This window comes from Myxocyprinus asiaticus, chromosome 31, assembly GCF_019703515.2.
Source record: "Myxocyprinus asiaticus isolate MX2 ecotype Aquarium Trade chromosome 31, UBuf_Myxa_2, whole genome shotgun sequence".
Taxonomy (NCBI): domain Eukaryota; kingdom Metazoa; phylum Chordata; class Actinopteri; order Cypriniformes; family Catostomidae; genus Myxocyprinus; species Myxocyprinus asiaticus.
In genome coordinates, this window is record NC_059374.1 from 25,277,505 (window position 1) to 25,298,177 (window position 20,673).

The 20,673-nt window shown below is 38.3% G+C and overlaps 1 protein-coding gene across 12 annotated transcripts in view; it reads left to right on the forward strand.

Annotated features, from left to right (window-relative positions):
• myo18ab (myosin XVIIIA b) overlaps positions 1-20,673 on the forward strand; it is a 172,996-nt gene that overhangs the window by 142,394 nt on the left and 9,929 nt on the right. For 8 of the 12 annotated variants that reach the window (XM_051665907.1, XM_051665908.1, XM_051665909.1 and 5 more), the window contains 6 exons: positions 7,136-7,252; positions 10,050-10,133; positions 13,647-13,784; positions 14,868-15,053; positions 16,060-16,199; positions 16,871-16,915. In XM_051665907.1, coding sequence (XP_051521867.1) covers positions 7,136-7,252; positions 10,050-10,133; positions 13,647-13,784; positions 14,868-15,053; positions 16,060-16,199; positions 16,871-16,915 — 710 coding nt within the window. The remainder of the gene's footprint in view (positions 1-7,135; positions 7,253-10,049; positions 10,134-13,646; positions 13,785-14,867; positions 15,054-16,059; positions 16,200-16,870; positions 16,916-20,673) is intronic. The other 4 variants (XM_051665910.1, XM_051665911.1, XM_051665905.1 and 1 more) reach the window with 1 other exon arrangement.

Consider the following 20,673-nt stretch of genomic DNA (forward strand, 5'->3'; position numbering starts at 1 on the left):
AGTGTATTAACCCCCCTCACAATCCAATCTGACCAACAAAAAGGGGACTTATTAATACGTAGTTTAGGGTTCAGCCATATGCTCGAGGCTACGTTTAAATAAATATCAGAATTAAACACTCTGGACACTTTTGTCCATATCGAGTGCAAATGCAAAATAATGGGGTGCGATTTAACCTCTCCGGCTAGTTTAATCGAAAGGCTTTGCAGTGGCGAGATAGGGGCAAGAACTTCCTTTTCAATACAAAACCAGGGAGGGGCTCTCTCAGGTGGAAGCGACCAATGAGCCAAATGTCTAAGACCGAATGCATAATAATAAAAAAAAAAATCTTTGGTAGGCCTAACCCACCTTTGTCAATCGGCCTATGTAATTTATTGAAATTTAACCTGGGATGCTTACCATTACAAATGAAGGACTTCGGTATGCTATCAAATTGCTTGAAATAAGAGAGGGGGACATCTACAGGGAGAGACTGTAGCAGGTAGTTGAAATTTGAAATACAATTCATTTTTAATAACATTAACCTTCCCAATCATCGATAAGTGTAATGAAGCTCACCTTTCCACATCATTCGAAAAACTTTTTATTAAGGGATCAAAATTAACTCTGATTAAATCAGACAAATTTGCTGGGAATAAAATTCCCAAATACTTAATTCCCTGTTTGGGCCACTGGAAGGCACCTGGCTGGAAGGCCGTTACTGGATAGTACGCTGTCAAAGCCAAAGCTTCGGATTTAGACCAATTGACTTTGTATCCTGAGAACTTGGAAAGTGAGTTAATAATTCTGTGGAGGCAAGGCATAGGTCTAGTAGGTTTGGAGACGAATAATAAAATATCATCTGTGTAAAGCAGAAGCTTATGCGCCACACCTCCCGCAATCACCCCTGGAAAATCATCCTCCTTTCTTATCGCAGCTGCTAATGGTTCCAGGGCAAGACAGAACAATAATGGGGAAAGAGGGCAACCCTGCCAGGTGCCCCTATCCAGAGTAAAATAATCTGAAATTAACCCGTTTGTTTGTACCGCTGCTACAAGGTGTCTATAAAGTAACTTAATCCATCCAATAAATGTATTCCCGAACCCATACATTTCCAAAATCTTAAAAAGATAATCCCATTCTACCATATCAAATGCCTTTTCGGCATCAAGTGAGATGGCAGCGACCGGAGATTGATCATTCGCTACTGACCACATGATATTGATGAGACGCCTAATATTATCAGAAGAGCTATGGCCTCGAATAAACCCCACCTGATCTATATGTATAAGTGATGTCATAACTTCTGTTCTGTAGCATAAGATTTGAAAAACTCAGAGGAAAAGCCGTCAGGCCCCGGAGCCTTGCCTGTAGGCAAGGCCTTAATTACCTTATCAAGCTCCTCCAAGGTTATCTCAGAATCAAGATAATTTTTTTGGTTCCACAAAGTTCCTAATATCTTCATCAGTAGACGAAGACGTGGAACTATAGAGATCAAAGTAGAATTCTTTAAAAGCATTATTAATATCAATGGCCGAGGTAAATATTTCACCACCCGCAGATTTCACCGAGGGAATGGTAGAAAAAGACACTCTCTGCTTTATATATCTAGCCAAAAGTTTTCCTGCTTTGTCTCCCGACTCAAAGTATGACTGTCTTGCCCTGAACAACCAAAGCTCCACCTTCCGCGACAAAATAGTATTATATCTATATTTCAATCGGGTCAATTCTCTGAGGCCATCAGATGACATACGGCACTTCAGCTCTGCCTCGGCACTTTTAATATTTCATTCCAACTCCACAAGTTCTTGTGCTTTGGATTTTTTGGTGAATGAGGCATACTGTATGATCTGACCCCTAAGAACCGCCTTAAGTGCCTCCCAAGCTACGCCCACAGAGGATACTGAGGACCAGTTGGTCTCCATATAAACATTGATTTCAGTCTTTAACATTTGTTGGAAATCAGGATTTTGCAAAAGGGACACATTAAGGCACCAGCTATATGATTTCTTTTTCTCTGTATATGGCAAAACTTCTAAACTCACCAGGGCATGATCTGGGTGCCATGTTTGCAGCATCCCTTCAAGATCTATAAAAAAGCCCTGATCATCAGCGTTAGGTGCGTAAATATTAGCCAAAATCAACCTTTGCCCTTGAATTTCAGCTAAAACAATAATGACGCTCCCTAATTTATCCTTAGTCTGTTTGAGACATTTGAATTGTAAATGTTTATTAATCAATATAATGATTCCCTTGCTCTTACTTGAGCCAGCACTAAAAAAAACACATGTCCACCCCATATCTTCCCAAATTCTTCAGCTTCCTGCGGGGAGAGATGTGTTTCTTGAAGAAACACTATATCATATTTCTTATATTTAAGAAAAGTAATAACCTTGCTTCTTTTTATAGGGTGCCCCAACCCATTCACATTCCATGTGGAGACAGATAGTACACTCATATTAACATTTGACATTTTGATATAGTAGAAAAAATTAATTGTGTCAAAAACAAAATTATACAGACCATATTCCCCATTAGTGAAACAATCAAACCCCGAACTTCCCCCCGAACAAAACAAACAGAAAAAAGAAAAACGTGCGTATTAACCCCGCGCACGAAAGCGCCAATCAGCGACAATCCCTCTAAACTCAAAAGGTCCATGAAGCCCACGAGCCCCTATGACAACTTTGCCATCGGATTGCTCAATTTTGCCTCACAAATTGAGCAAACAAATTTGTGAGGCAAAATTACATAACAGAAAATACTTTGTAAAATAAACCCCAGCCAATAGGAAGAATGAACACAAAGAACATGTAGATTCATTCACAGAACTGTCTCAAAGGTGTGATCTTCCACAAAACAAATTCCAGCTGATATAAAACCATTCAGATTCCTCGGAGAGACAAACGAATGTTCAGTGAGCCGGCTGTTATGATTTCAGCGGATGACGTAATCATTCCAGTGTCCCGTAAAGATACTCAACAAAACAAACTCCAGCCAGCAGGAGGAATAAGCACGAAGAACGAACAGATTAATCCACAGCTGTTCCAATGGAGTGTTATTCAATAGAACAAGCTCCAGCCGCTAGGCGGAACCAATACAAAAAGAAACAAAACTGGCATCCCGGTTCCCCGGATGGTCGAGTCAATTTACTCGGAGGCCGCATAAAGGTATATACCATGACTTACACAATCCGTCAACTTTATAAATGACATCCTTTGTGTGAGCATGTAGATATTTTGCGGTCATCCATAGTGTCCACTCTCAAACTGGCCGGGAACTTCAATGCAAAAGTAATCTTTCGTCAATGCAAAAGTTTCTTTAAGGAAACGTGTTATTCACAAAACAAACTCCAGACGCTCGGTGGAGCCAACGCAAAAAGCAAAAAGAAACCAAAATGACGCCCAGCTTCCTCAAAAGCCAGAGTAAGTACAGCGAGTCGACCCACTCACATGAGAAACACCCAGTGCATTACTCACCCATTGATTCAATAAAAGACATTGCCTGATTGGGACATGTAAATACTTTGTGACCGTACTTCGTTTCTATTCTCAGTTTGGCCGGAAACATCAGAGCAAAAGTGATCTTTCGCTGATGTAAGAGTTTCTTACATTCCTTGAACCGATCGTGTTTCTCTCTTGTCGAACTCGCAAAGTCCGGGAGCAAGAAAATATTATGGTTCTTCCAAGAAAGATTCCCTTTGCTCCTCGCCTGGCACAACACAAGATCTTTATCGGATGATCTCAGAAATCTGGCCAGGATTGATTGGGGCCTATCTCCCTCAGCAAATCTGTGAGTTGGGATTTCCAGTTTATGGCCTGTTATGTCGAGCAGACTCGGGAAAAGCTCGTCTAGGAATTTCACCATATCTCTGCCCTCCTCATGCTCAGGAATTCCAACAATTCGAACATTATTCCTGCGGCTTCTATTCTCAAGATCTTCAAGCTTTTCAAGGAGATGACCAAATCAACTTTGGTCGCGGGCGGATTAGCGGTTAATTCCCTCTCCGAAGACTCCAGACAATCAATTCGTCTCAACATCAGTCACTCTTGTAACTAACTCAAAGAATTTTATTTCCATCGCTGTAATCGATCGACGTATTACAGCGAGATCCTCCAAGTCAGCAAGAACCTTCATCAACATCACCGACATGTTGGACAACTGACTCTGGATTTCTTCTCCCGCCGCGCCATCCAAATCGAGTCCACGGTCTGTAGGCCTGTCGGAGCTTTCATCCTGAACACGTATGTGTCTATTAATGTCTCCAGAGCCCGAGGATTTTTACCTCTTTGACATGTTTTGCCTCAGAGAGCAAATGTGTAACTGGGTGTATCAAGTTTCACCAGATTATAACATGAAAATAATTAAAAATTTAGCAAAGTGCGCAGAGCTCGTCGCTCACACGTCTGCTTCTAGCACAGCATCACGTGACCCCCAATATTTGTTTATTTGTATTAGATTGCATTCGCTGTATTTGTTATTTGTTTGCGGAGGTGCGTCCGAGGTAAGAAATACAATATCTCGCACGCACATTGGGGTTTTTCCTCAGGGTAGCATACACTCTAGTTCGGGGAGTGTTAGCTTAGGTCAAGAGCGCAGGGTGGGGGTTGGCAATAAGGGCGGGGCGCGGGTCTTTGCGCTAGGGTTCTTGAAGTGTGTTAATATGTTCTTAATTTTTTTGTTTATCTCAAGAGCACAAGATTGGGCCTTTTTATTTTTTACATGCTTTTCTGTATTTACTGTTCCTTGTATAACTACTTTTTTCTTTTTCTTCTTTTTCTTTAAATGATGGGTGGTAGGGCTAATGAAGATGGGTTGGTGAGATGGGTTAGATGGAACTGTAAAGGTTTGAATAATCCAGTTAAGTGTAATAAGGTTCTGATTCATCTTAAAAAACTGAAAGCCAATTTTGTGTTTCTTCAAGAAACTCATCTCTGTTCTTCTGACCATTTTAGATTGAAAAAAGACTGGGTGGGGCAAGTTTATCATTCACATTTTCAGTTCAAGTCTAGGGGTTGTGGTATTTTAGTACATAAATCTACTCCGTTTGTGGTATCACAAGTTATTGCAGATCATAAGGGCAGATATGTCATTGTAACAGGAACTTTGTTTTCAACCCCCCTAATTCTTGCTAATGTCTATGCTCCTAATTATGATGATGTTGTCTTTATTACCTCTTTTTTTATCATGTATACCTGACCTTCATTCTCATTCATTAATCCAGGGTGGAGAGTTTAACTGTGTGATATGTCCATGACTTGTCCATGACTTTTTTTCGCGCTTATACTTTTGGCACTGTTTTTTCGCCTAAAGTTGGCAAAAAAATGTTGCAAACCTGCAATCAGCGATATGTAAGCAAAGAAATGGTTTAAAGAACAGCAAAACAGATTCACAGCGTAGAATCAGTTTGTATGTGTAAAATAAACACTGCAAATGTGTAAATGACTTTGTTTTATAAAATGACTTTGTGTTAGTGGCATAAATATTTTCCAGAAATAATCCGATATACACTCTTCCGTTTTCCCTTTTGTTGCACTCACACCTTTGGCACGACTTTCTCATTGAAAAGAGTTTTGCCAGCAAGAGGGGGAAGGCAGGTCTACCTGCCTCTAGTAACCAATCAAAAGAGGTTTTCCTTGACCAGTTTACTCTGACCTAATTGGTTTAATAATAATGTGACAGATCTGGTTTTCAAATGTTTCTTCTTGTTGCTGTTCATTATTTGAATTATATTTGAATTACTTTGTATTATCATTGGCATGGCAAATGGGCAAATGGGTGGATGGGTGGGTGGATGGATGGATGGATGGATGGATGGAACTTGCTGGTATTATAGAACTAATTCTAGAAAAGAAAATGATATAAGTAAACTCTATTTATCTATCTGTTCAGAGATTTTTGTTTTATTTGGCTTACTTTATTCATTTGTTTTCTAGCATGAGTTCTATGATACCAGCTAATTCCATCTATTCACCAAAATGCCTTGCCAATGTTAATTAAAAGTAAATATAATTAAAATAATGAACAGCAACAAGGAAGAAACATTTGAACACCAGATTGAGAATCATATTTATATAAATAAACAGTGTCGGCTCAACTTTACTCTCACAGTAAAAGAATGTGTATGTATTAATATTTAAGTTTAATATTTAATCAGGTCAGAGTAAATGTGGTCAAGGAAAACCTCATTTGATTGGCTACTAGAAGCAGGTATACCTGCCTTCCCCCTCTCGCTTGCAGAACTCTTTTCAGTGAGAAATTTGTGCCAAAGGTGTGAGTGCAACAAAAGGGAAAACGGAACAGTGTCTATCGGATTATTTCTGGAAAATATTTATGCCACAAACACAAGTCATTTACATGTTTGCAGTGTTTATTTTACACATACAGACTGATTCTATGCTGTGAATCCGTTTTGCTGTTCTTTAAATCATTTCTGTGCTTGCATATCGCTGATTGTAGGTTTGCAATGTTTTTTGCCATGTTTAGGTGGAAAAAGAGTGCCAAAAGTGTAAGCGCGAAAAAAAGGAAGTCGGAAGAATACAGACCACATTTACTTTGTGTTAATATGAAATTGCAAATCCACAACACATGAAATACACTTAAGAAAGCATTAAAGTATTGCTAATATTTTTTCTTATACTTGCAACTTGATTTACACCTTTACAAAACCTTCTGTGTGCATGCTATTTATTTTTACTCTTGCAATTTGATTTATGCTTTCACAAATCTTCCTCTGCACATGCAAATAATTCTATCATGCTTGTAACTTAATTTACACTTTTACAAATCTTACACTGCACTTGCAAATCAATTAGGCACTATTTTACCCTCAAAATAAGTAATTGCTCCACCTCTAAAACAACTTTTCAACTGATGTCACCAATTTGTATTAGTTTTTAGCCCCTCTCCTCAAAACAAAGACTCCTTTTTATGTAACGTTGGTAACAGACACTTTTGTTAATTATCCTGTTTCACCTAAATACATCAAATTAAGACAGTAAAATGTGTTGCTAACAGCATGTTGACTATAGCATAAAGGAGGTGTGTAAACAAATATTACCTTTTAGAGTTTTTTTTCTCTCATACATTTTTATTTTTCATTTCAGTATGCAGTTAGAAATGTTTTTTAATGCTTTTGTTTGATTCTCTCATGCAGCTTGAGGAGCAGCTAAGTCGTTTGCAGAGGGAGAAAAATGACCTGCAGTCTCGTATGGAGGAGGACCAAGAGGACATGAACGAACTCATGAAGAAACACAAAGCCGCTGTTGCCCAGGTAACTCTCTTCAGCACTCAGGCCTGTCACAGTGCTGTATAGAGACTCTCCCACGTCTGTCAGCAATCACACACAGAGTACATTGTATACACAGCCTCTGCACCATCCTCATCTCAAGAATAAGACTTTCGCAAATATGCAACTTAAGATTATTACTTTTGAATGCTTGCATGCACAAAATTAGTTTCAAAGTAAAAAGCATGCAGACACATGCATGGGCGTTGTATTTTGGCTTCGCTATACGCAACGCATAATTGAATTTCATTTAAACCGAAATATCTCGGTTCAGGAGACTGGTCTGTCAGTAAAGGGTTAAACTTTCAACGCACCGAGTCATGTGACAAAATAACATGCCGCCGATCTCAGCTGAGTATGTCTTTGGCAGAAACAAAAACTACATCTGGTAAGAAACCTAATGTAGTTTTTACACTGAAACCTGTTTGAGTCAAAAGATTAGAGTCTTTAGTTTCATATGATATGCCAATTTTAAGATTTGAGCGATTTATCACGAAACGCCACGCTGCTAAACACAATGTACACTAATGTGTACCATAGCACAAGGTTTTCATTAGAAATCCTGTACTGACTGCCTTTTCACATTGAGAATTTTTTTTTTACTTTCAGAGGCTTTATATGGAGTTAGGATGAACATAATGTGCTTTTCTAACTGTTCTGAGACCAGTGCAGACAGACAGCACACTGAAGGTTAAGTCATTCACTGAATAGGGAGCAAGGGAGCATCCCATAGCTTTCCTATGTAGCCAAATGCATTCAATCCTAACTTCCTATCATAATTTCAGCTTCAGGCTGCAGATGATGTACTCAACATTGTTGGTAGACATGGGACAATGGTAATCATTACTTGGATTCAGAATTTATAATGAATAATTGTAATTTAACATGGTTGGCAGTGATTGGACGATGCTGGTCATTACTTCAGAATCAGAATTAATTATGCTAATTTCCTATTGGTAAAATGCTTCAGCACTGGCTATCACTTGTTTGTTTGACTTGCAAAAAGAGAACATTGAGATTTTGTAGCCAAAGTAGAATTGTATTTTATTTTTATTTTTTTTTACACAAGTCAAATCAAGTCAAATCATTTTTATTTGTACTTTTCCCAATACACATTGTTTCTAAGCAGCTTTACAGAAAATTGGTGTGATGTCTGTAATGTCTCAAAAACATGAACAATGAACACAAAAACAAAGATTGGACTTTCTATAGCTTGGAATTATTTAAAATTTCCCAACTTAGTCCTCCTGTCCACATACAGTATGTATCAATTTTAAGCAAAACTATTTGCTCAAGAATTTTTTATTTTTTTGCATGTTTATTAGGTGCTACTAGTTTCAAATCGAAATGGAAAATGCACACAGCAGTCATGCTCGGGTCTCAGGAGGATACAATTGTGTATGTCAACATGCATTAGGTATCATGAAACTAAAATGAACAGTAATCTTTTACATCATTAATCTTGTTTAATGTTAATTCATAAATATATTGTTCATTGTTTTTGTTAGTTCATATTGCATTTGTGATGTTAATGTATACAACTTTTAATGTTAAATATGTAGTAGGAAATGGAAAAAAAAATAACAAACCAAGATTAATACGCATTTGTTTGCAGTTTTGTTGCCTTATTCAAGATGGTTTTATTTTGATTCATGCTGCACATATTGCATGTTGAATTACTCACACATATCTAAAATTTTACAGTAAGATTCATTGCTTTCTCATTGCAACATGCTTCCATCATGCAAATCAAATTCACACTGTCATTTGTGTGCACATAAAACCTCTTAGTGTTTCTCTCTTTTGATTGGCAGCACATGCGGATCACAAAGTGTCACTGGTGCAGTTGTCATTTATTTAAGCGTGTGGGTTGATTGCCATTATCAGTGTTTAAACACATCATGGTGTTACAGCAGCGATGTAGAGTTGAGTGATGTGTCTCCACAGATCCTAAGTAAACATCCTCTCCAGTGAAACGGTGCGATTCCCATGGGTTTACTTCACCGTGTCTATGCTTCATTTACAGGAGCACTGCGCAGCTTTTGAAATGCTTTACATCGGTCACATTCATACTTGATGCATTCAGACCGTCTTGCAGTCTCCTCTCTCTCCACTCCATTTCAATCATGCTTCTGATGTCATGCCATTTATTGCTGCCATTTTTCTGTGAGATGTCATTAACAGACCATCAGTTTGCTTGTCTGTCAACAGGCTTAATGGTTTGCTATGTGCCAAAAGATATATCACCTAAATAATATGCCATCATAGTGTATATTGGCCACTTTTTCAGTATGTTCTGTATACTGCATGCTATTTTTATAATAGTACACAGGACTGTATGCAGCAATAAAATGTAGGACACTATGCTGTTGTCACATGTCTTGAATTACAGGATGGACACATTTTTAAAAGATGAAATGGAAGATGTTGAGCTATATACCACAAATTGTGGTGAATATAGAATGTCATTGGAATATTTAAAGGGATAGTTCACCCAAAAATGAAAATTTTCTCATTATTTATTCACCTTCATGCCAGATGTGTATGACTTTCTCTCTTCTGCTGAACACGCACAAAGATTTTCAGAAGAATATCTCAGCACTGTAGGTCCATACAATGCAAGAGAATGGTGGACAGAACTTTGAAGTCCCAAAAAGCACATAAAGGCAGTATAAACGTAATCCACAAGACTCCAGTGGTTTAATCCATATCTTCAGAAGCGATATGATGGGTGTGGGTGAGAAACAGATCAATATTTAAGTCCTTGTGTGTTCTTTTGCAGTCCTCACAGAACCTGGCCCAGATAAGTGACCTGCAGGCCCAGCTGGAGGAGGCCATGAAGGAGAAACAGGACGTGCAGGAGAAGGTGAGTTCACTCTGCAGAGAGGAGATCTGGCATCCACACCGAAACGTATACAGTATATCCACAAAGCCAACACTGTTGCTATCATTCCCACCTTACCGCTTTAGTGGATTGAATAGTTAGTGTAGTTTATCTTAAAGGATTAGTTCACCCAAAAATGAAAATTCAGTCATTGTTTGCTCACCCCTCTGTTGTTATAACCCTGTATAACTTTTTTCTTTTTCTTAACACAATGGGAGAAATAATAAAAACAAAATTGTGCTCAGTGATGTCATACAATTGCTGTTTATGGTGACTACCTCTTCAAGCTTCAAAAGAACGCAAAAGTATAATTCAGAAGTCTAATGAATTATTCCATGAGACTCATGATTGTTATGAAAGCATTCGATAAGGTTTGATGAGAAACAAACCAATCTAATGTATTATTTAGTGAAAATGTTCACTGACCATTGACCTCCTGTGCACGTTCATGATAGGGCATGGGAGCAACAGTTCACACAGCCCTCTTGCAACATTGGGGCATTCAAGCGAAAACTCGTTTTGTTTATCTACTGCCACAGTGATAGTGATAACAGAACACAACACAGCTGCACACAAAACAGAGAACAGAACTTACTAAACATGTCTGAAGAGTTTGTTGTCAAAGAATTTATGCATTTCTATGCCCAGCCTTATTTTTTTTTTAACGGAGTACTCTGAAATCAAACAGAAACAAAAAGGAGGCTACAGGCACCCAAAGTCATACTGTGTCCTAACTTGACGGCAAACGACATGCGATAAAAATATATTTCCTATGGTAATTAAGAGTTTTTGCCCTAACCAGCCACGATGAGCAACGGTGCATTCTATCGATCACTTGTTTTCTATTTTCGGCATCTCCCGGGTAATTCTGTCTGCTGTGAACTGGCACCGGTCCAAAAACTTTCAAACAAATAAGGCTGGGCATAGAAATGCATTAATTCTTCAACTACAAACTCTTCAGACATGTTTAGTAAGTTCTGTTCTCTGTTTTGTGAGCAGCTGTGTTGTGTTCTGTTGTCGCTATCGCTGTGGAGGTTTCTAGATAAACAAGTTTTCGCTTGAATGCTCCGATGTCACGAGGGGGCTGTGTGAACTATTGCTCTCGTGCCCTATCATGAACGCGCACAGGAGATCAATGGTCAGGTATCATTTTAACTAAATAATACATTCGATTTCGGTTTGTTTCTCACCAAACATTATCGTATGCTTTCATAACAATCATGAGTCTTGTGGAATATTTTATTAGACTTCTGAATTATGCTTTTGCGTTCTTTTGAAGCTTGAAGAGGTGGTCACCATAAACTGCCATTGTATGACATCACTGAGCAAAAACATTTGTCACAATTTCTCCCTTTGTGTTAAGAAAAAGAGAGAAAGTCATATAGGGTTATAACAACACAGGGGTAAGTAAACAATGACTGAATTTTTATTTTTGGGTGAACTATCCTTTTAAACAAGGATTAGTGCTTTACTAAGTGCTCCAGTTTTCTTGCTGGTGTTTTTAGTAATTTGGTGTACTTGTACAACAATTAATTATTCAACAATTAAGCAGAAAGCAGCTCCTTTTTGTCTTATTTCTTTTTAAGATAAGATAGGGTGAGGATTTCAGAGATTTGTGTCCCACTGTTGCACTGCACATCTACAATATTGGGATAATATGAGACTCTTCTTAATAATTGCCTTTCATGAGATTCATCAGCATTTGACTGTTTCCTGAGATCATAATCAGACTCTGCCCTCTCCGCAATACATTCTTTAATGAAAACATTGACCATCTAAAAAAGTTGACCATCTATCCTTTCCAAATGATTGTACTACACTGTAGGGAACAAACTTTTGTAATTTTTTCAACAGAAACAACTATATCTGTCCACCAGTGAATACAGTGCAAATCATTATTCTCAGCACAGAATATTTTACCTCTTTGAAACGATTTAGGCTCTATGCATCAAGAAAAAGAGAAAATCAACAGAGATGGGTTTTATTTGAATTATGGAGTTGAGTTCTGGTCTGGACTGGGTTGGACTTAGCAGTCGATGTAAAGCGCCAGAACTGGCTTAAAGGCTGATGAAACAGGGAGACATCGGTAAAAACACCCTGTGGTGGTGAGGGGCTTTGTCTCTTTGAGCCATAGCTCTGCAGATAACAGTTCAATTCTGGCCTTCAAGTTAGTATTTCCATGAAATACCGATAACTCTTCTTTGTGACTGTGTGGGTGGTATGAACAAAATCTTATATTATGGTATGAGTAGTATTATGGTATATATTTCGATATAGTTGTTTTTGCTGTAATTACAACCCCAGCATACCAATTTTTTTTTTTTTTATAAACCACTAAATTTACAAAAAGTATTTGATTTTCTTTTTTTATTGAGTTAAAAACAAAGGAATCAAATTATTATTAATAAGATAGGAGTGCATTTGAAGCCATAGTCATATAGCCTACTGTATATATGCAGACCTGTGACCGCAAATCAGATGAATTACACTCACTTGATTAAGAACACTTGTACACCTATTATTAATGCAATCATCCAATCAGCCAATTTTGTGGCAGCAGTGCAATGCATAAAATCATGCAGATACGGGTCAGGAGCTTCAGTTAATGTTCACAACCATCAGAATAGGGAAAAAATATGATCTCAGTGATTTGGACTGTGGCATGATTGTTGGTGCCAGATGGGCTGGTTTGAGTATTTCTGTAATTGCTGATCTCCTGGGATTTTCACGCACAACAGTCTCTAGAATTTATTCAGAATGGTGCCAAAAACTAAAAACATCCAGTGAGTGGCAGTTCTGCAGATGGAAATGCCTCGTTAATGAGAGAGGTCAACGGAGAATGGCTAGACTGGTTTGAGCTGAAAAAAATGCTACGGTAACTCAGATAACCACTCTGTAGAATCGCATCTCAGAATGAACAACATGTCAAACCTTCAGGCGGATAGCATACAACAGCAGGAGACCACATCAGGCACTTTATTAGGACCATAGTGTTCCTTAATAAAGTGCTCAGTGAGTGTATGTGTTAATTCATATTTCATATGCATTTCAATACTAAATAAATTCCATTACAATCAATGCTTTGTTCACTGGAAGCACCCTTCTGGAATAGTCTGTTGTCTGTATTAGTATGTGGTTGTCTGTATAATAGTTTGTTGAAGGCCATGTCCACACTAATCCATTTATGTTTAAAAAAATACATTAATTTTGCTACATTTAAGCATTTCATTCACACTGGAGCTGTGTTTTCCTCCACCGAAAATGGAGACTTTCGAAAATGCTCTTCAACTGCATACTTTGGAAAATAATTTGGAGGTTTCAAACTTAAATGGATTAGTGTGGACGTGGTGGTAGTCTATAATTTTCAGCGGGGTATAAGCAATATTTCAGAATCGCTGCCGGTTGACACTTTTCTGCTGTCTCATGGTATACAATCACACCACTCAGCTCTATGTATGTGTGTTAATTCCAACTCGGTGTCTGTGTGTTTGGCAGCTCACAGCCCTGCAGAGTCAGCTAGAGTTCCAAGAGCAGTCCATGGTGGATAAGTCTCTGGTCAGCCGGCAGGAGGCCAAGATCCGTGAACTGGAAACCAAGCTGGAGTTTGAGAAGACGCAGGTCAAACGCTTGGAGGTGAGTTGGTAGGATTCGTGTGCGTATGTGGGCTGAGCAGGCCGAGTGCTGGAAGTGTCAAAAGGTCAGTGCACAGGCTTTGAAGAGTCAGATATAAGGGAAATTAATCTTCACACCAACCAAACCTCTCCCCGTTGACCCAACTCAATTCTATCATGACCGGTTCTCTTCATAGACCTCAAACCCTTGGGCTAGACGTAATTTTTAAAAATGACGCAGTACAAATTGCAAGTGGATTATTTCCATTCCCCTCTCTTTGTTTTCGAATTGACACTGTCAGTCCTTCTTTTAAGAGAGAAAATATGCATTTAATTTAATTTCTGATTAAATTTTGTGTTGCCGGAGGCAGTAAGTCATCTGGTTTTTCATTGTACACAGCTTGTTTAATTAAGAAGTGTTTTCTCTAATGCATATTATTTCAGTGTTTTTATTTTGCTTGATTTTATGTTTTTTTGGGGGGTTTTTTTGTTTGTTTTTTTGTGCTCCTGACGTGATATTTCCCAGCAGCCAGCGCTGTCCATCGTTCATCTCTGTTGGGTGTTCCTTGAGCTCACCTGCTGAATTACAATGGGCTCTCTGCACAAATTACAAACGACTACTGCACTCACAGCAAAATCTGTCAACAAAAGCTTTTTAATAATTGTATTATTACTAATTTGTGGGACATATAGCTTTATGCAGAGCTTGACAATGTAATCTCGAGGGGCAGCTTGTTTAAACCATGTCCTTCCAAAGCTGTAGAGATCCATAGAATCTGTGTTTTCATACTTTCTGTTTTTTTGATGCCAGCACAGCCTACTTTTGGTGTGAGAAATCAAAGAAAAGTTGCCTTGGAAGTTATTTGGAGTTTCACACCATATGGATGGTTTGACAATCTTGCATATTTCAGTACCAGACTTGAAGGATGTGGTAAACAACCACAATGTATTCAGTAGCATGAGCCTCTGAGATGCATAACACTGCAAATCTAGCTTCATCAGTTCACATTAGTTCCTGCAGACAGGGTTTACAGCAGTGATTGTGCATGTTACTGCTGCATATCTGTGTTGATTGATTATGTTAATGGGTCTTGTGATTCCTCAGAGTCTTGTAGCAAGGCTAAAAGAGAACCTCGAGAAGTTAACAGAGGAACGAGATCAACGTAGTGCCAGTGAAAACAGGGAAAAAGAGCAGAACAAGCGTCTCCTCAGGCAGATCCGAGACATTAAGGAGGAGATGGCTGAGCTGGCCAAAAAGGAAGCAGAGGCAAGCCGCAAGAAACACGAACTGGTGAGGGTCCTGATCCGCTGTTCTGCTCACTGATGATCTCATTCTCAAGTATCTTAAGCATGTGATAAAAAGCAGACTTGTTACATTGTTTTTATACACAAAGTTTCCACGGTCATACAAAACCTGGATATACATTAGAAAATGGTCTTTTGCAGGCCTGGAAAAGTCATGGAAATGAATAAAATCTTAAAAGTCACAGAAACGTCATGGAACATTCTACGATGAAAATACAGTTGACTAACTGTTATTTTGTATGGTCAAACTTTCTCCTAAGACAGAGAGATCTGATTTGTGAGAAAATTGTTCATTTGAATAGGTTCTTTTCAGTTAATTGGTTTCAATAAACCAGTTCACAAATTAATCTGAATTAGCAAAACTGCCTGAGCTGTTCAGACATGACGTCATTTTGTAGGCGAACCAGGAAGTCTAATTTGCCATGGGTTCTCTCAGGATTTTTCTATGGGTTTTTATAATGGGGTTTTTGAACTTGTGTGTAAAATAAGGTCTGTGGTTAACATTACTTCACGATACATGGACTCTTTGTTCTACAACATAAATTGCACACATTCACACCTCAAACGTGAATTTTAAAGCTGCCGTGTGTTTTTGAAAAGTATGCAATTTAATATGGCTTCAAAATTCAGGTCTGAGGTATGACTTATGTGTAATTTATGTTGTAGAACAAAACATCCATGTATTGTTAAGTAATGTTTGCCAAAGACCTTATTTTATACATAAGTTCAAAAGCACCATACCAAACCTATAGGAAAATCCCAAAGGAGCCCATGGCGAATTATCTTTCGGGTTTTTGTACTACAACCTGAAAAGCTCTATTGGAATGATTTTTAAAAATCCTCATCCAGTAGTCAAAAACAACTGGAAAGATCATGGAAAAGTCATGGAAATAAACTAAAAAAAGTTTGTCTCAACTCTGTATATAACATTTAGTTTGTTTCCTATGCGAACCTCCTTACCAAAAGAATAAAACCTAATCCTGTCTTTTTAGGAAATGGATATCGAGAGTTTGGAAGCAGCCAACCAGAGTCTCCAGGCGGACCTCAAGTTGGCCTTCAAGAGGATCGGAGACCTCCAGGCTGCTATTGAGGATGAGATGGAAAGTGATGACAATGAAGATCTCATCAACAGGTAATACTTGCTGCTTTGAGCACTCTTTCTTCTTATGTAGACCTTTGGAGATTTTACCAGGGTATATTAGTGGGTAAAAATGAGATCGAGAGAAATAGAGAATCTGAATGAATGTGCTGTTCGCTGTGCAATCAGTGAGCAAGTCTCAGTCATCTCTTATTCACACTCTCTTAAATATTTATGCCTGGAAAACTGCCGCACATAATTTTGAGGTCCTTTTTCATGTACTTGGCCTCATCAGTCAGTGGAACTCATCATCGCTCTGCCTTATTCCACATCGCTCTGCCTCTCTCGTAGTGACCTGCACCTTACTGAGCCACATTGTGTTTATTTGCTTGTTTATATGTATAGAAGACTTCTATTCACCCTATAAACAGTAAATAGTACTGCGTTTCAGACTTTGCAAGGTGAGGCTCTGTGTTTGAGCATAGAGCAGAAGTCAGAGAAAGGTCAGCATTTCGGGTAAACATCTTGAGCAAGTGTGCAGCATTCAAAACCTTTACACAGGGCATGATGAATATTCAACCACAGTGATTTTTTTCAAAGCATCTGTGCTTTTAAGAGTTATTTTGTTTCCTTCATCCATTGTTCTTTTTTATTTAGTTTCCATTTTATACTCATTTCTTTTCTGCTTGTTTTGTGTTTGTTTTTCATTTCCCTCCCACCTGCAGTTTACAAGACATGGTGACTAAGTATCAGAAACGAAAGAACAAGATGTGAGGAACCTGAGTTGGAGTTTGAACTTGTTTTAACATGGGTTTGATTCTCTTTTGCCTCACAGTAAGATGATGCAGTATACAGTCCTTTTAGCTTACATTAAAGACCCCATGAATTCACTTGCCAAGCATGGTTTTCTTTCCTCTGTTAACATATTGAAACACACATATATACACACACACACACACACACACACACACACACACACACACACACACATATATATATATATATATATATATATATATATATATATATATATATATATATATATATATATATATATATATATATATTAGTACTGTGCAAAAGTTTATGGCACTTGGGAAAAATGTTGCATAGTGAGGATGTCTTCAAAAATAATGCTATAAATAGTTTTCATTTATCAATTAATGTCATAAAAGTCCAGTAAACATAAAAAAGCTAAATCAATATTTGGTGTGACCACCTTTGCCTTTAAAACAACCCCAATTCTCCTAGGTACACCTGGACACAGTTTATTGGTTGTTGGCAGATAGGATGTTCCAAGTTTCTTGGAGAATTTGCCACAGTTCTTCTATCTATTTCAGCTGTCTCAATTACTTCTGTCTCTTCTTGTTATCCCAGACTGACTCAATGTTCAGTTGGGGGTTATGTGGGGACCATTCCATCTGTTGCAGGGCTCCCTGTTATTCTATTCTATTTGCAAAAGAAATGTTTGGGAGTCTAAAATGTATATTTTCTATTGACACAGTAAAGCTGAAAATATAAATAACCATCTTAAGACAAATGTTTTTGTGAAGTATCTTATGTGCCTAAGACTTTTGCACAGTACTGTGTGTGTGTGTGTGTGTGTATGTATGTATATATATATATATATATATATATATATATATATATATATATATATATATATATACACGTACATTTGTTTTAAATAGCCTATAGGCTACAGTTCCGTCACAGCCATGAACGATGATTTGGTATTGCTAGTCAGTTTCAGGTGGTATTAAGGGCTGTACACTTAACATGTTTTTGCATCTGTCTGCACTGTTTTTAATTGTTTTTCTATGAAAACATGCACTATTGTGGTGCGTCTCGCTGTTTGTTCAGCGTCTCATGCAGAAGTTGTGAAGTTAAAAGAACTTTAACTTAAAAAATGTTTTTATCTTGAGACAACTGTGTTCAGTTTAATTCGCCGTACTGCGTTTAGCTTTATATTAGCACAAGAACTTATTCAGTTTGAATGGCCCTTTAGGGGGAGGGACATACCCATTCTAGAGAGCATTTGATTGGACTAAAATCTGTGTAGGACAAGATGAGTCATGAATATTTTTGGTCTATTTTTCCCAGAAGAGAAAGAGTAGATGCAAATAAATCAGCTTAAAGTGAATTTTGTCAATATTTAGGAGACACTTGCTTATAGATGAACAAAAACTCTTATTTTGATTTCATAGGGTCTTTAATACAGAATAGGGAGTATTTTCAAACCAAGAAAAGACTAGAGGCATCATGTTGATACTGCATCACACTTACGTGCATGATAACTAACATCACAGGCATTATTCTCTCTATTTTATGCACAAGGACACATAATGTATGCATACCATGGACTGCATGCTTTTCCCTGCCAAGCATGGTCCCCATTCTACTTAGTTACCCTCCCCAAAGGCAATCCCTCATCCCAATTCCCCTGCTTTGTAACACTGAATTTAACATTCTTCACATTTGGATTTAGAAACCAATAGCAGGTAAGTACCATTTTGAGTGTGGCCTGGTCTGGTTACATGTACACAGGGCCCAGACCTGGGGTAAACCCCTCGCTATCTAACTCTAGAGCCTGGGGCCAAGGGAGCTACATGGACTTGTTGAACGCTACAGGGCTATGTGCACACATCTGCGTGGGGTTGCTCTGCTCTCCCCATTCCTTACCCTCTCTTTCTCTCACTCTCTCTTTTGAATTATTCACACTTCTGTTCTTGGGACTGAGCAGCCTCTTAAGGCAAGAAAAGTAGGCATGTTCCTCATCAATCTTTTAACCATGAGGACTAAATAATGAATAACCCACAAATGTCCTACAAAAAGCCCCCCAACTCATCTGGCAAAGGCCTACAACAAAGTACCAGCCGTTGGCATCGGGCCATTTCATTCCCCTGTCAGTTGCCCTCTGTCTGCACTGTATGCCACTTAGGGCATTTCCCAGTTTAAAACCCTTAAGCTCTAAGCACCACTTATTACATCATGTGAGAAAGTATTAAAAGCTATTGCTAATGGATAGTCTGTGCATTACTGATCATGTTTAGATGGATATGCTGTGCCAGAGATGTTTGTTTGAGTTCACAAAGGGTTGTTGACCCTTCTGCTGCAATCATTTAATTGGGGAGTTTATGTTGCATTAGTCTAAATTAGACTGCCTGTAAAAGGTTTGTTGCTAAATACAAACATTAGTGGAGAGCACATTATTCTGATTTTCCCAAACCATATGAGAGTGGTAGACAGGGCATAAACAAGTATTTGGGAAAACAAAGGCTATAATAAGGAATGTCATTTCATGTTAATTCCATGGCTGTGTTCATGGTCATTACTTTTGACATTTGTTTAAAAACAAATATGAATTATTTGATTAAATTACCTCTATGATAAAGATGTCATATGTCCAATATTTCTGTAGTAAGCAGTGATGGAAAATGAGGGGGCCTGGGTAGCTCATCGAGTAAAGACGCTGACTACCACCCCTGGAGTCGCAAGTTTGAATCCAGGGTGTGCTGAGTGACTCCAGCCAGGTCTCCTAAGCAACCAAATTGGCCCGGTTGCTAGGGAGGGTAGAGTCACATGGGGTAACCTCCTCATGGTCGCCATAATGTGGTTCTCGGTGGGGTGCATGGTGAGTTGTGCGTGGATGCCACGGAGAATAGCGTGAGCCTCCACACGCGCTATGTTTCCACGGCAATGCGCTCAACAAGCCACGTGATAAGATACGCGGATTGACGGTCTCAGACATGGAGGCAACTGACATTTGTCCTCTGCCACCCGGATTGAGGTGAGTCACTATGCCACCACGAGGACTTAGAGCGCATTGGGAATTGGGCATTCCAAATTGGGGAGAAAAGGGGAGAATAAATTCTGTCATAATTTACTCACCTTCATATCATTCCAAACTTCCAAACTTTCTTATGCGAAACACAACAGATGTTTTAATGAACATCATGGACCACCTTTTCAAAATAATGGCTGTGGATAGTGCCTCACTTTAATGCTTTAAAAAGAACCCAAAAGTATCCATTAAAGTAGTCTGTGCGACTCATACGTCATATTCATAGTTTTCTGAAGGCATTTGATGGGTTTTGGTGAGAAACCACCTGCAATTTAAGTCATTTTACAGTGAAAATTCACTTGCATTGTTTTTAGCGCTTTTAGTGCTACTGTGAACGAGCTTTTCTCATAGCACTCATGAACGTGCAACAGACGTCAAGAGTTTTACTGCAAAATTATTGAAATTGCAGGTTTTTTCTACAATTCGTATCGTATGCCTTCAGATGACTTAGAATATGACCTACGATATGCGTGGACTATATTATGATACTTTTGGCTCCTTTTTTTAAGCTTTAAAGTTAGTCTCTGCCATTGTGACTTACTCTGTTGAAAAGAAGGTCCATGATATTCATTAAAACATTTCCTTTTGTGTACTACATAATAAAGTCATTTGGGTTTAGAACGACATGAGGGTGAGAAAATTATGACAATCACTATTCCTTTGATGACTAACTGTATCTGTGTC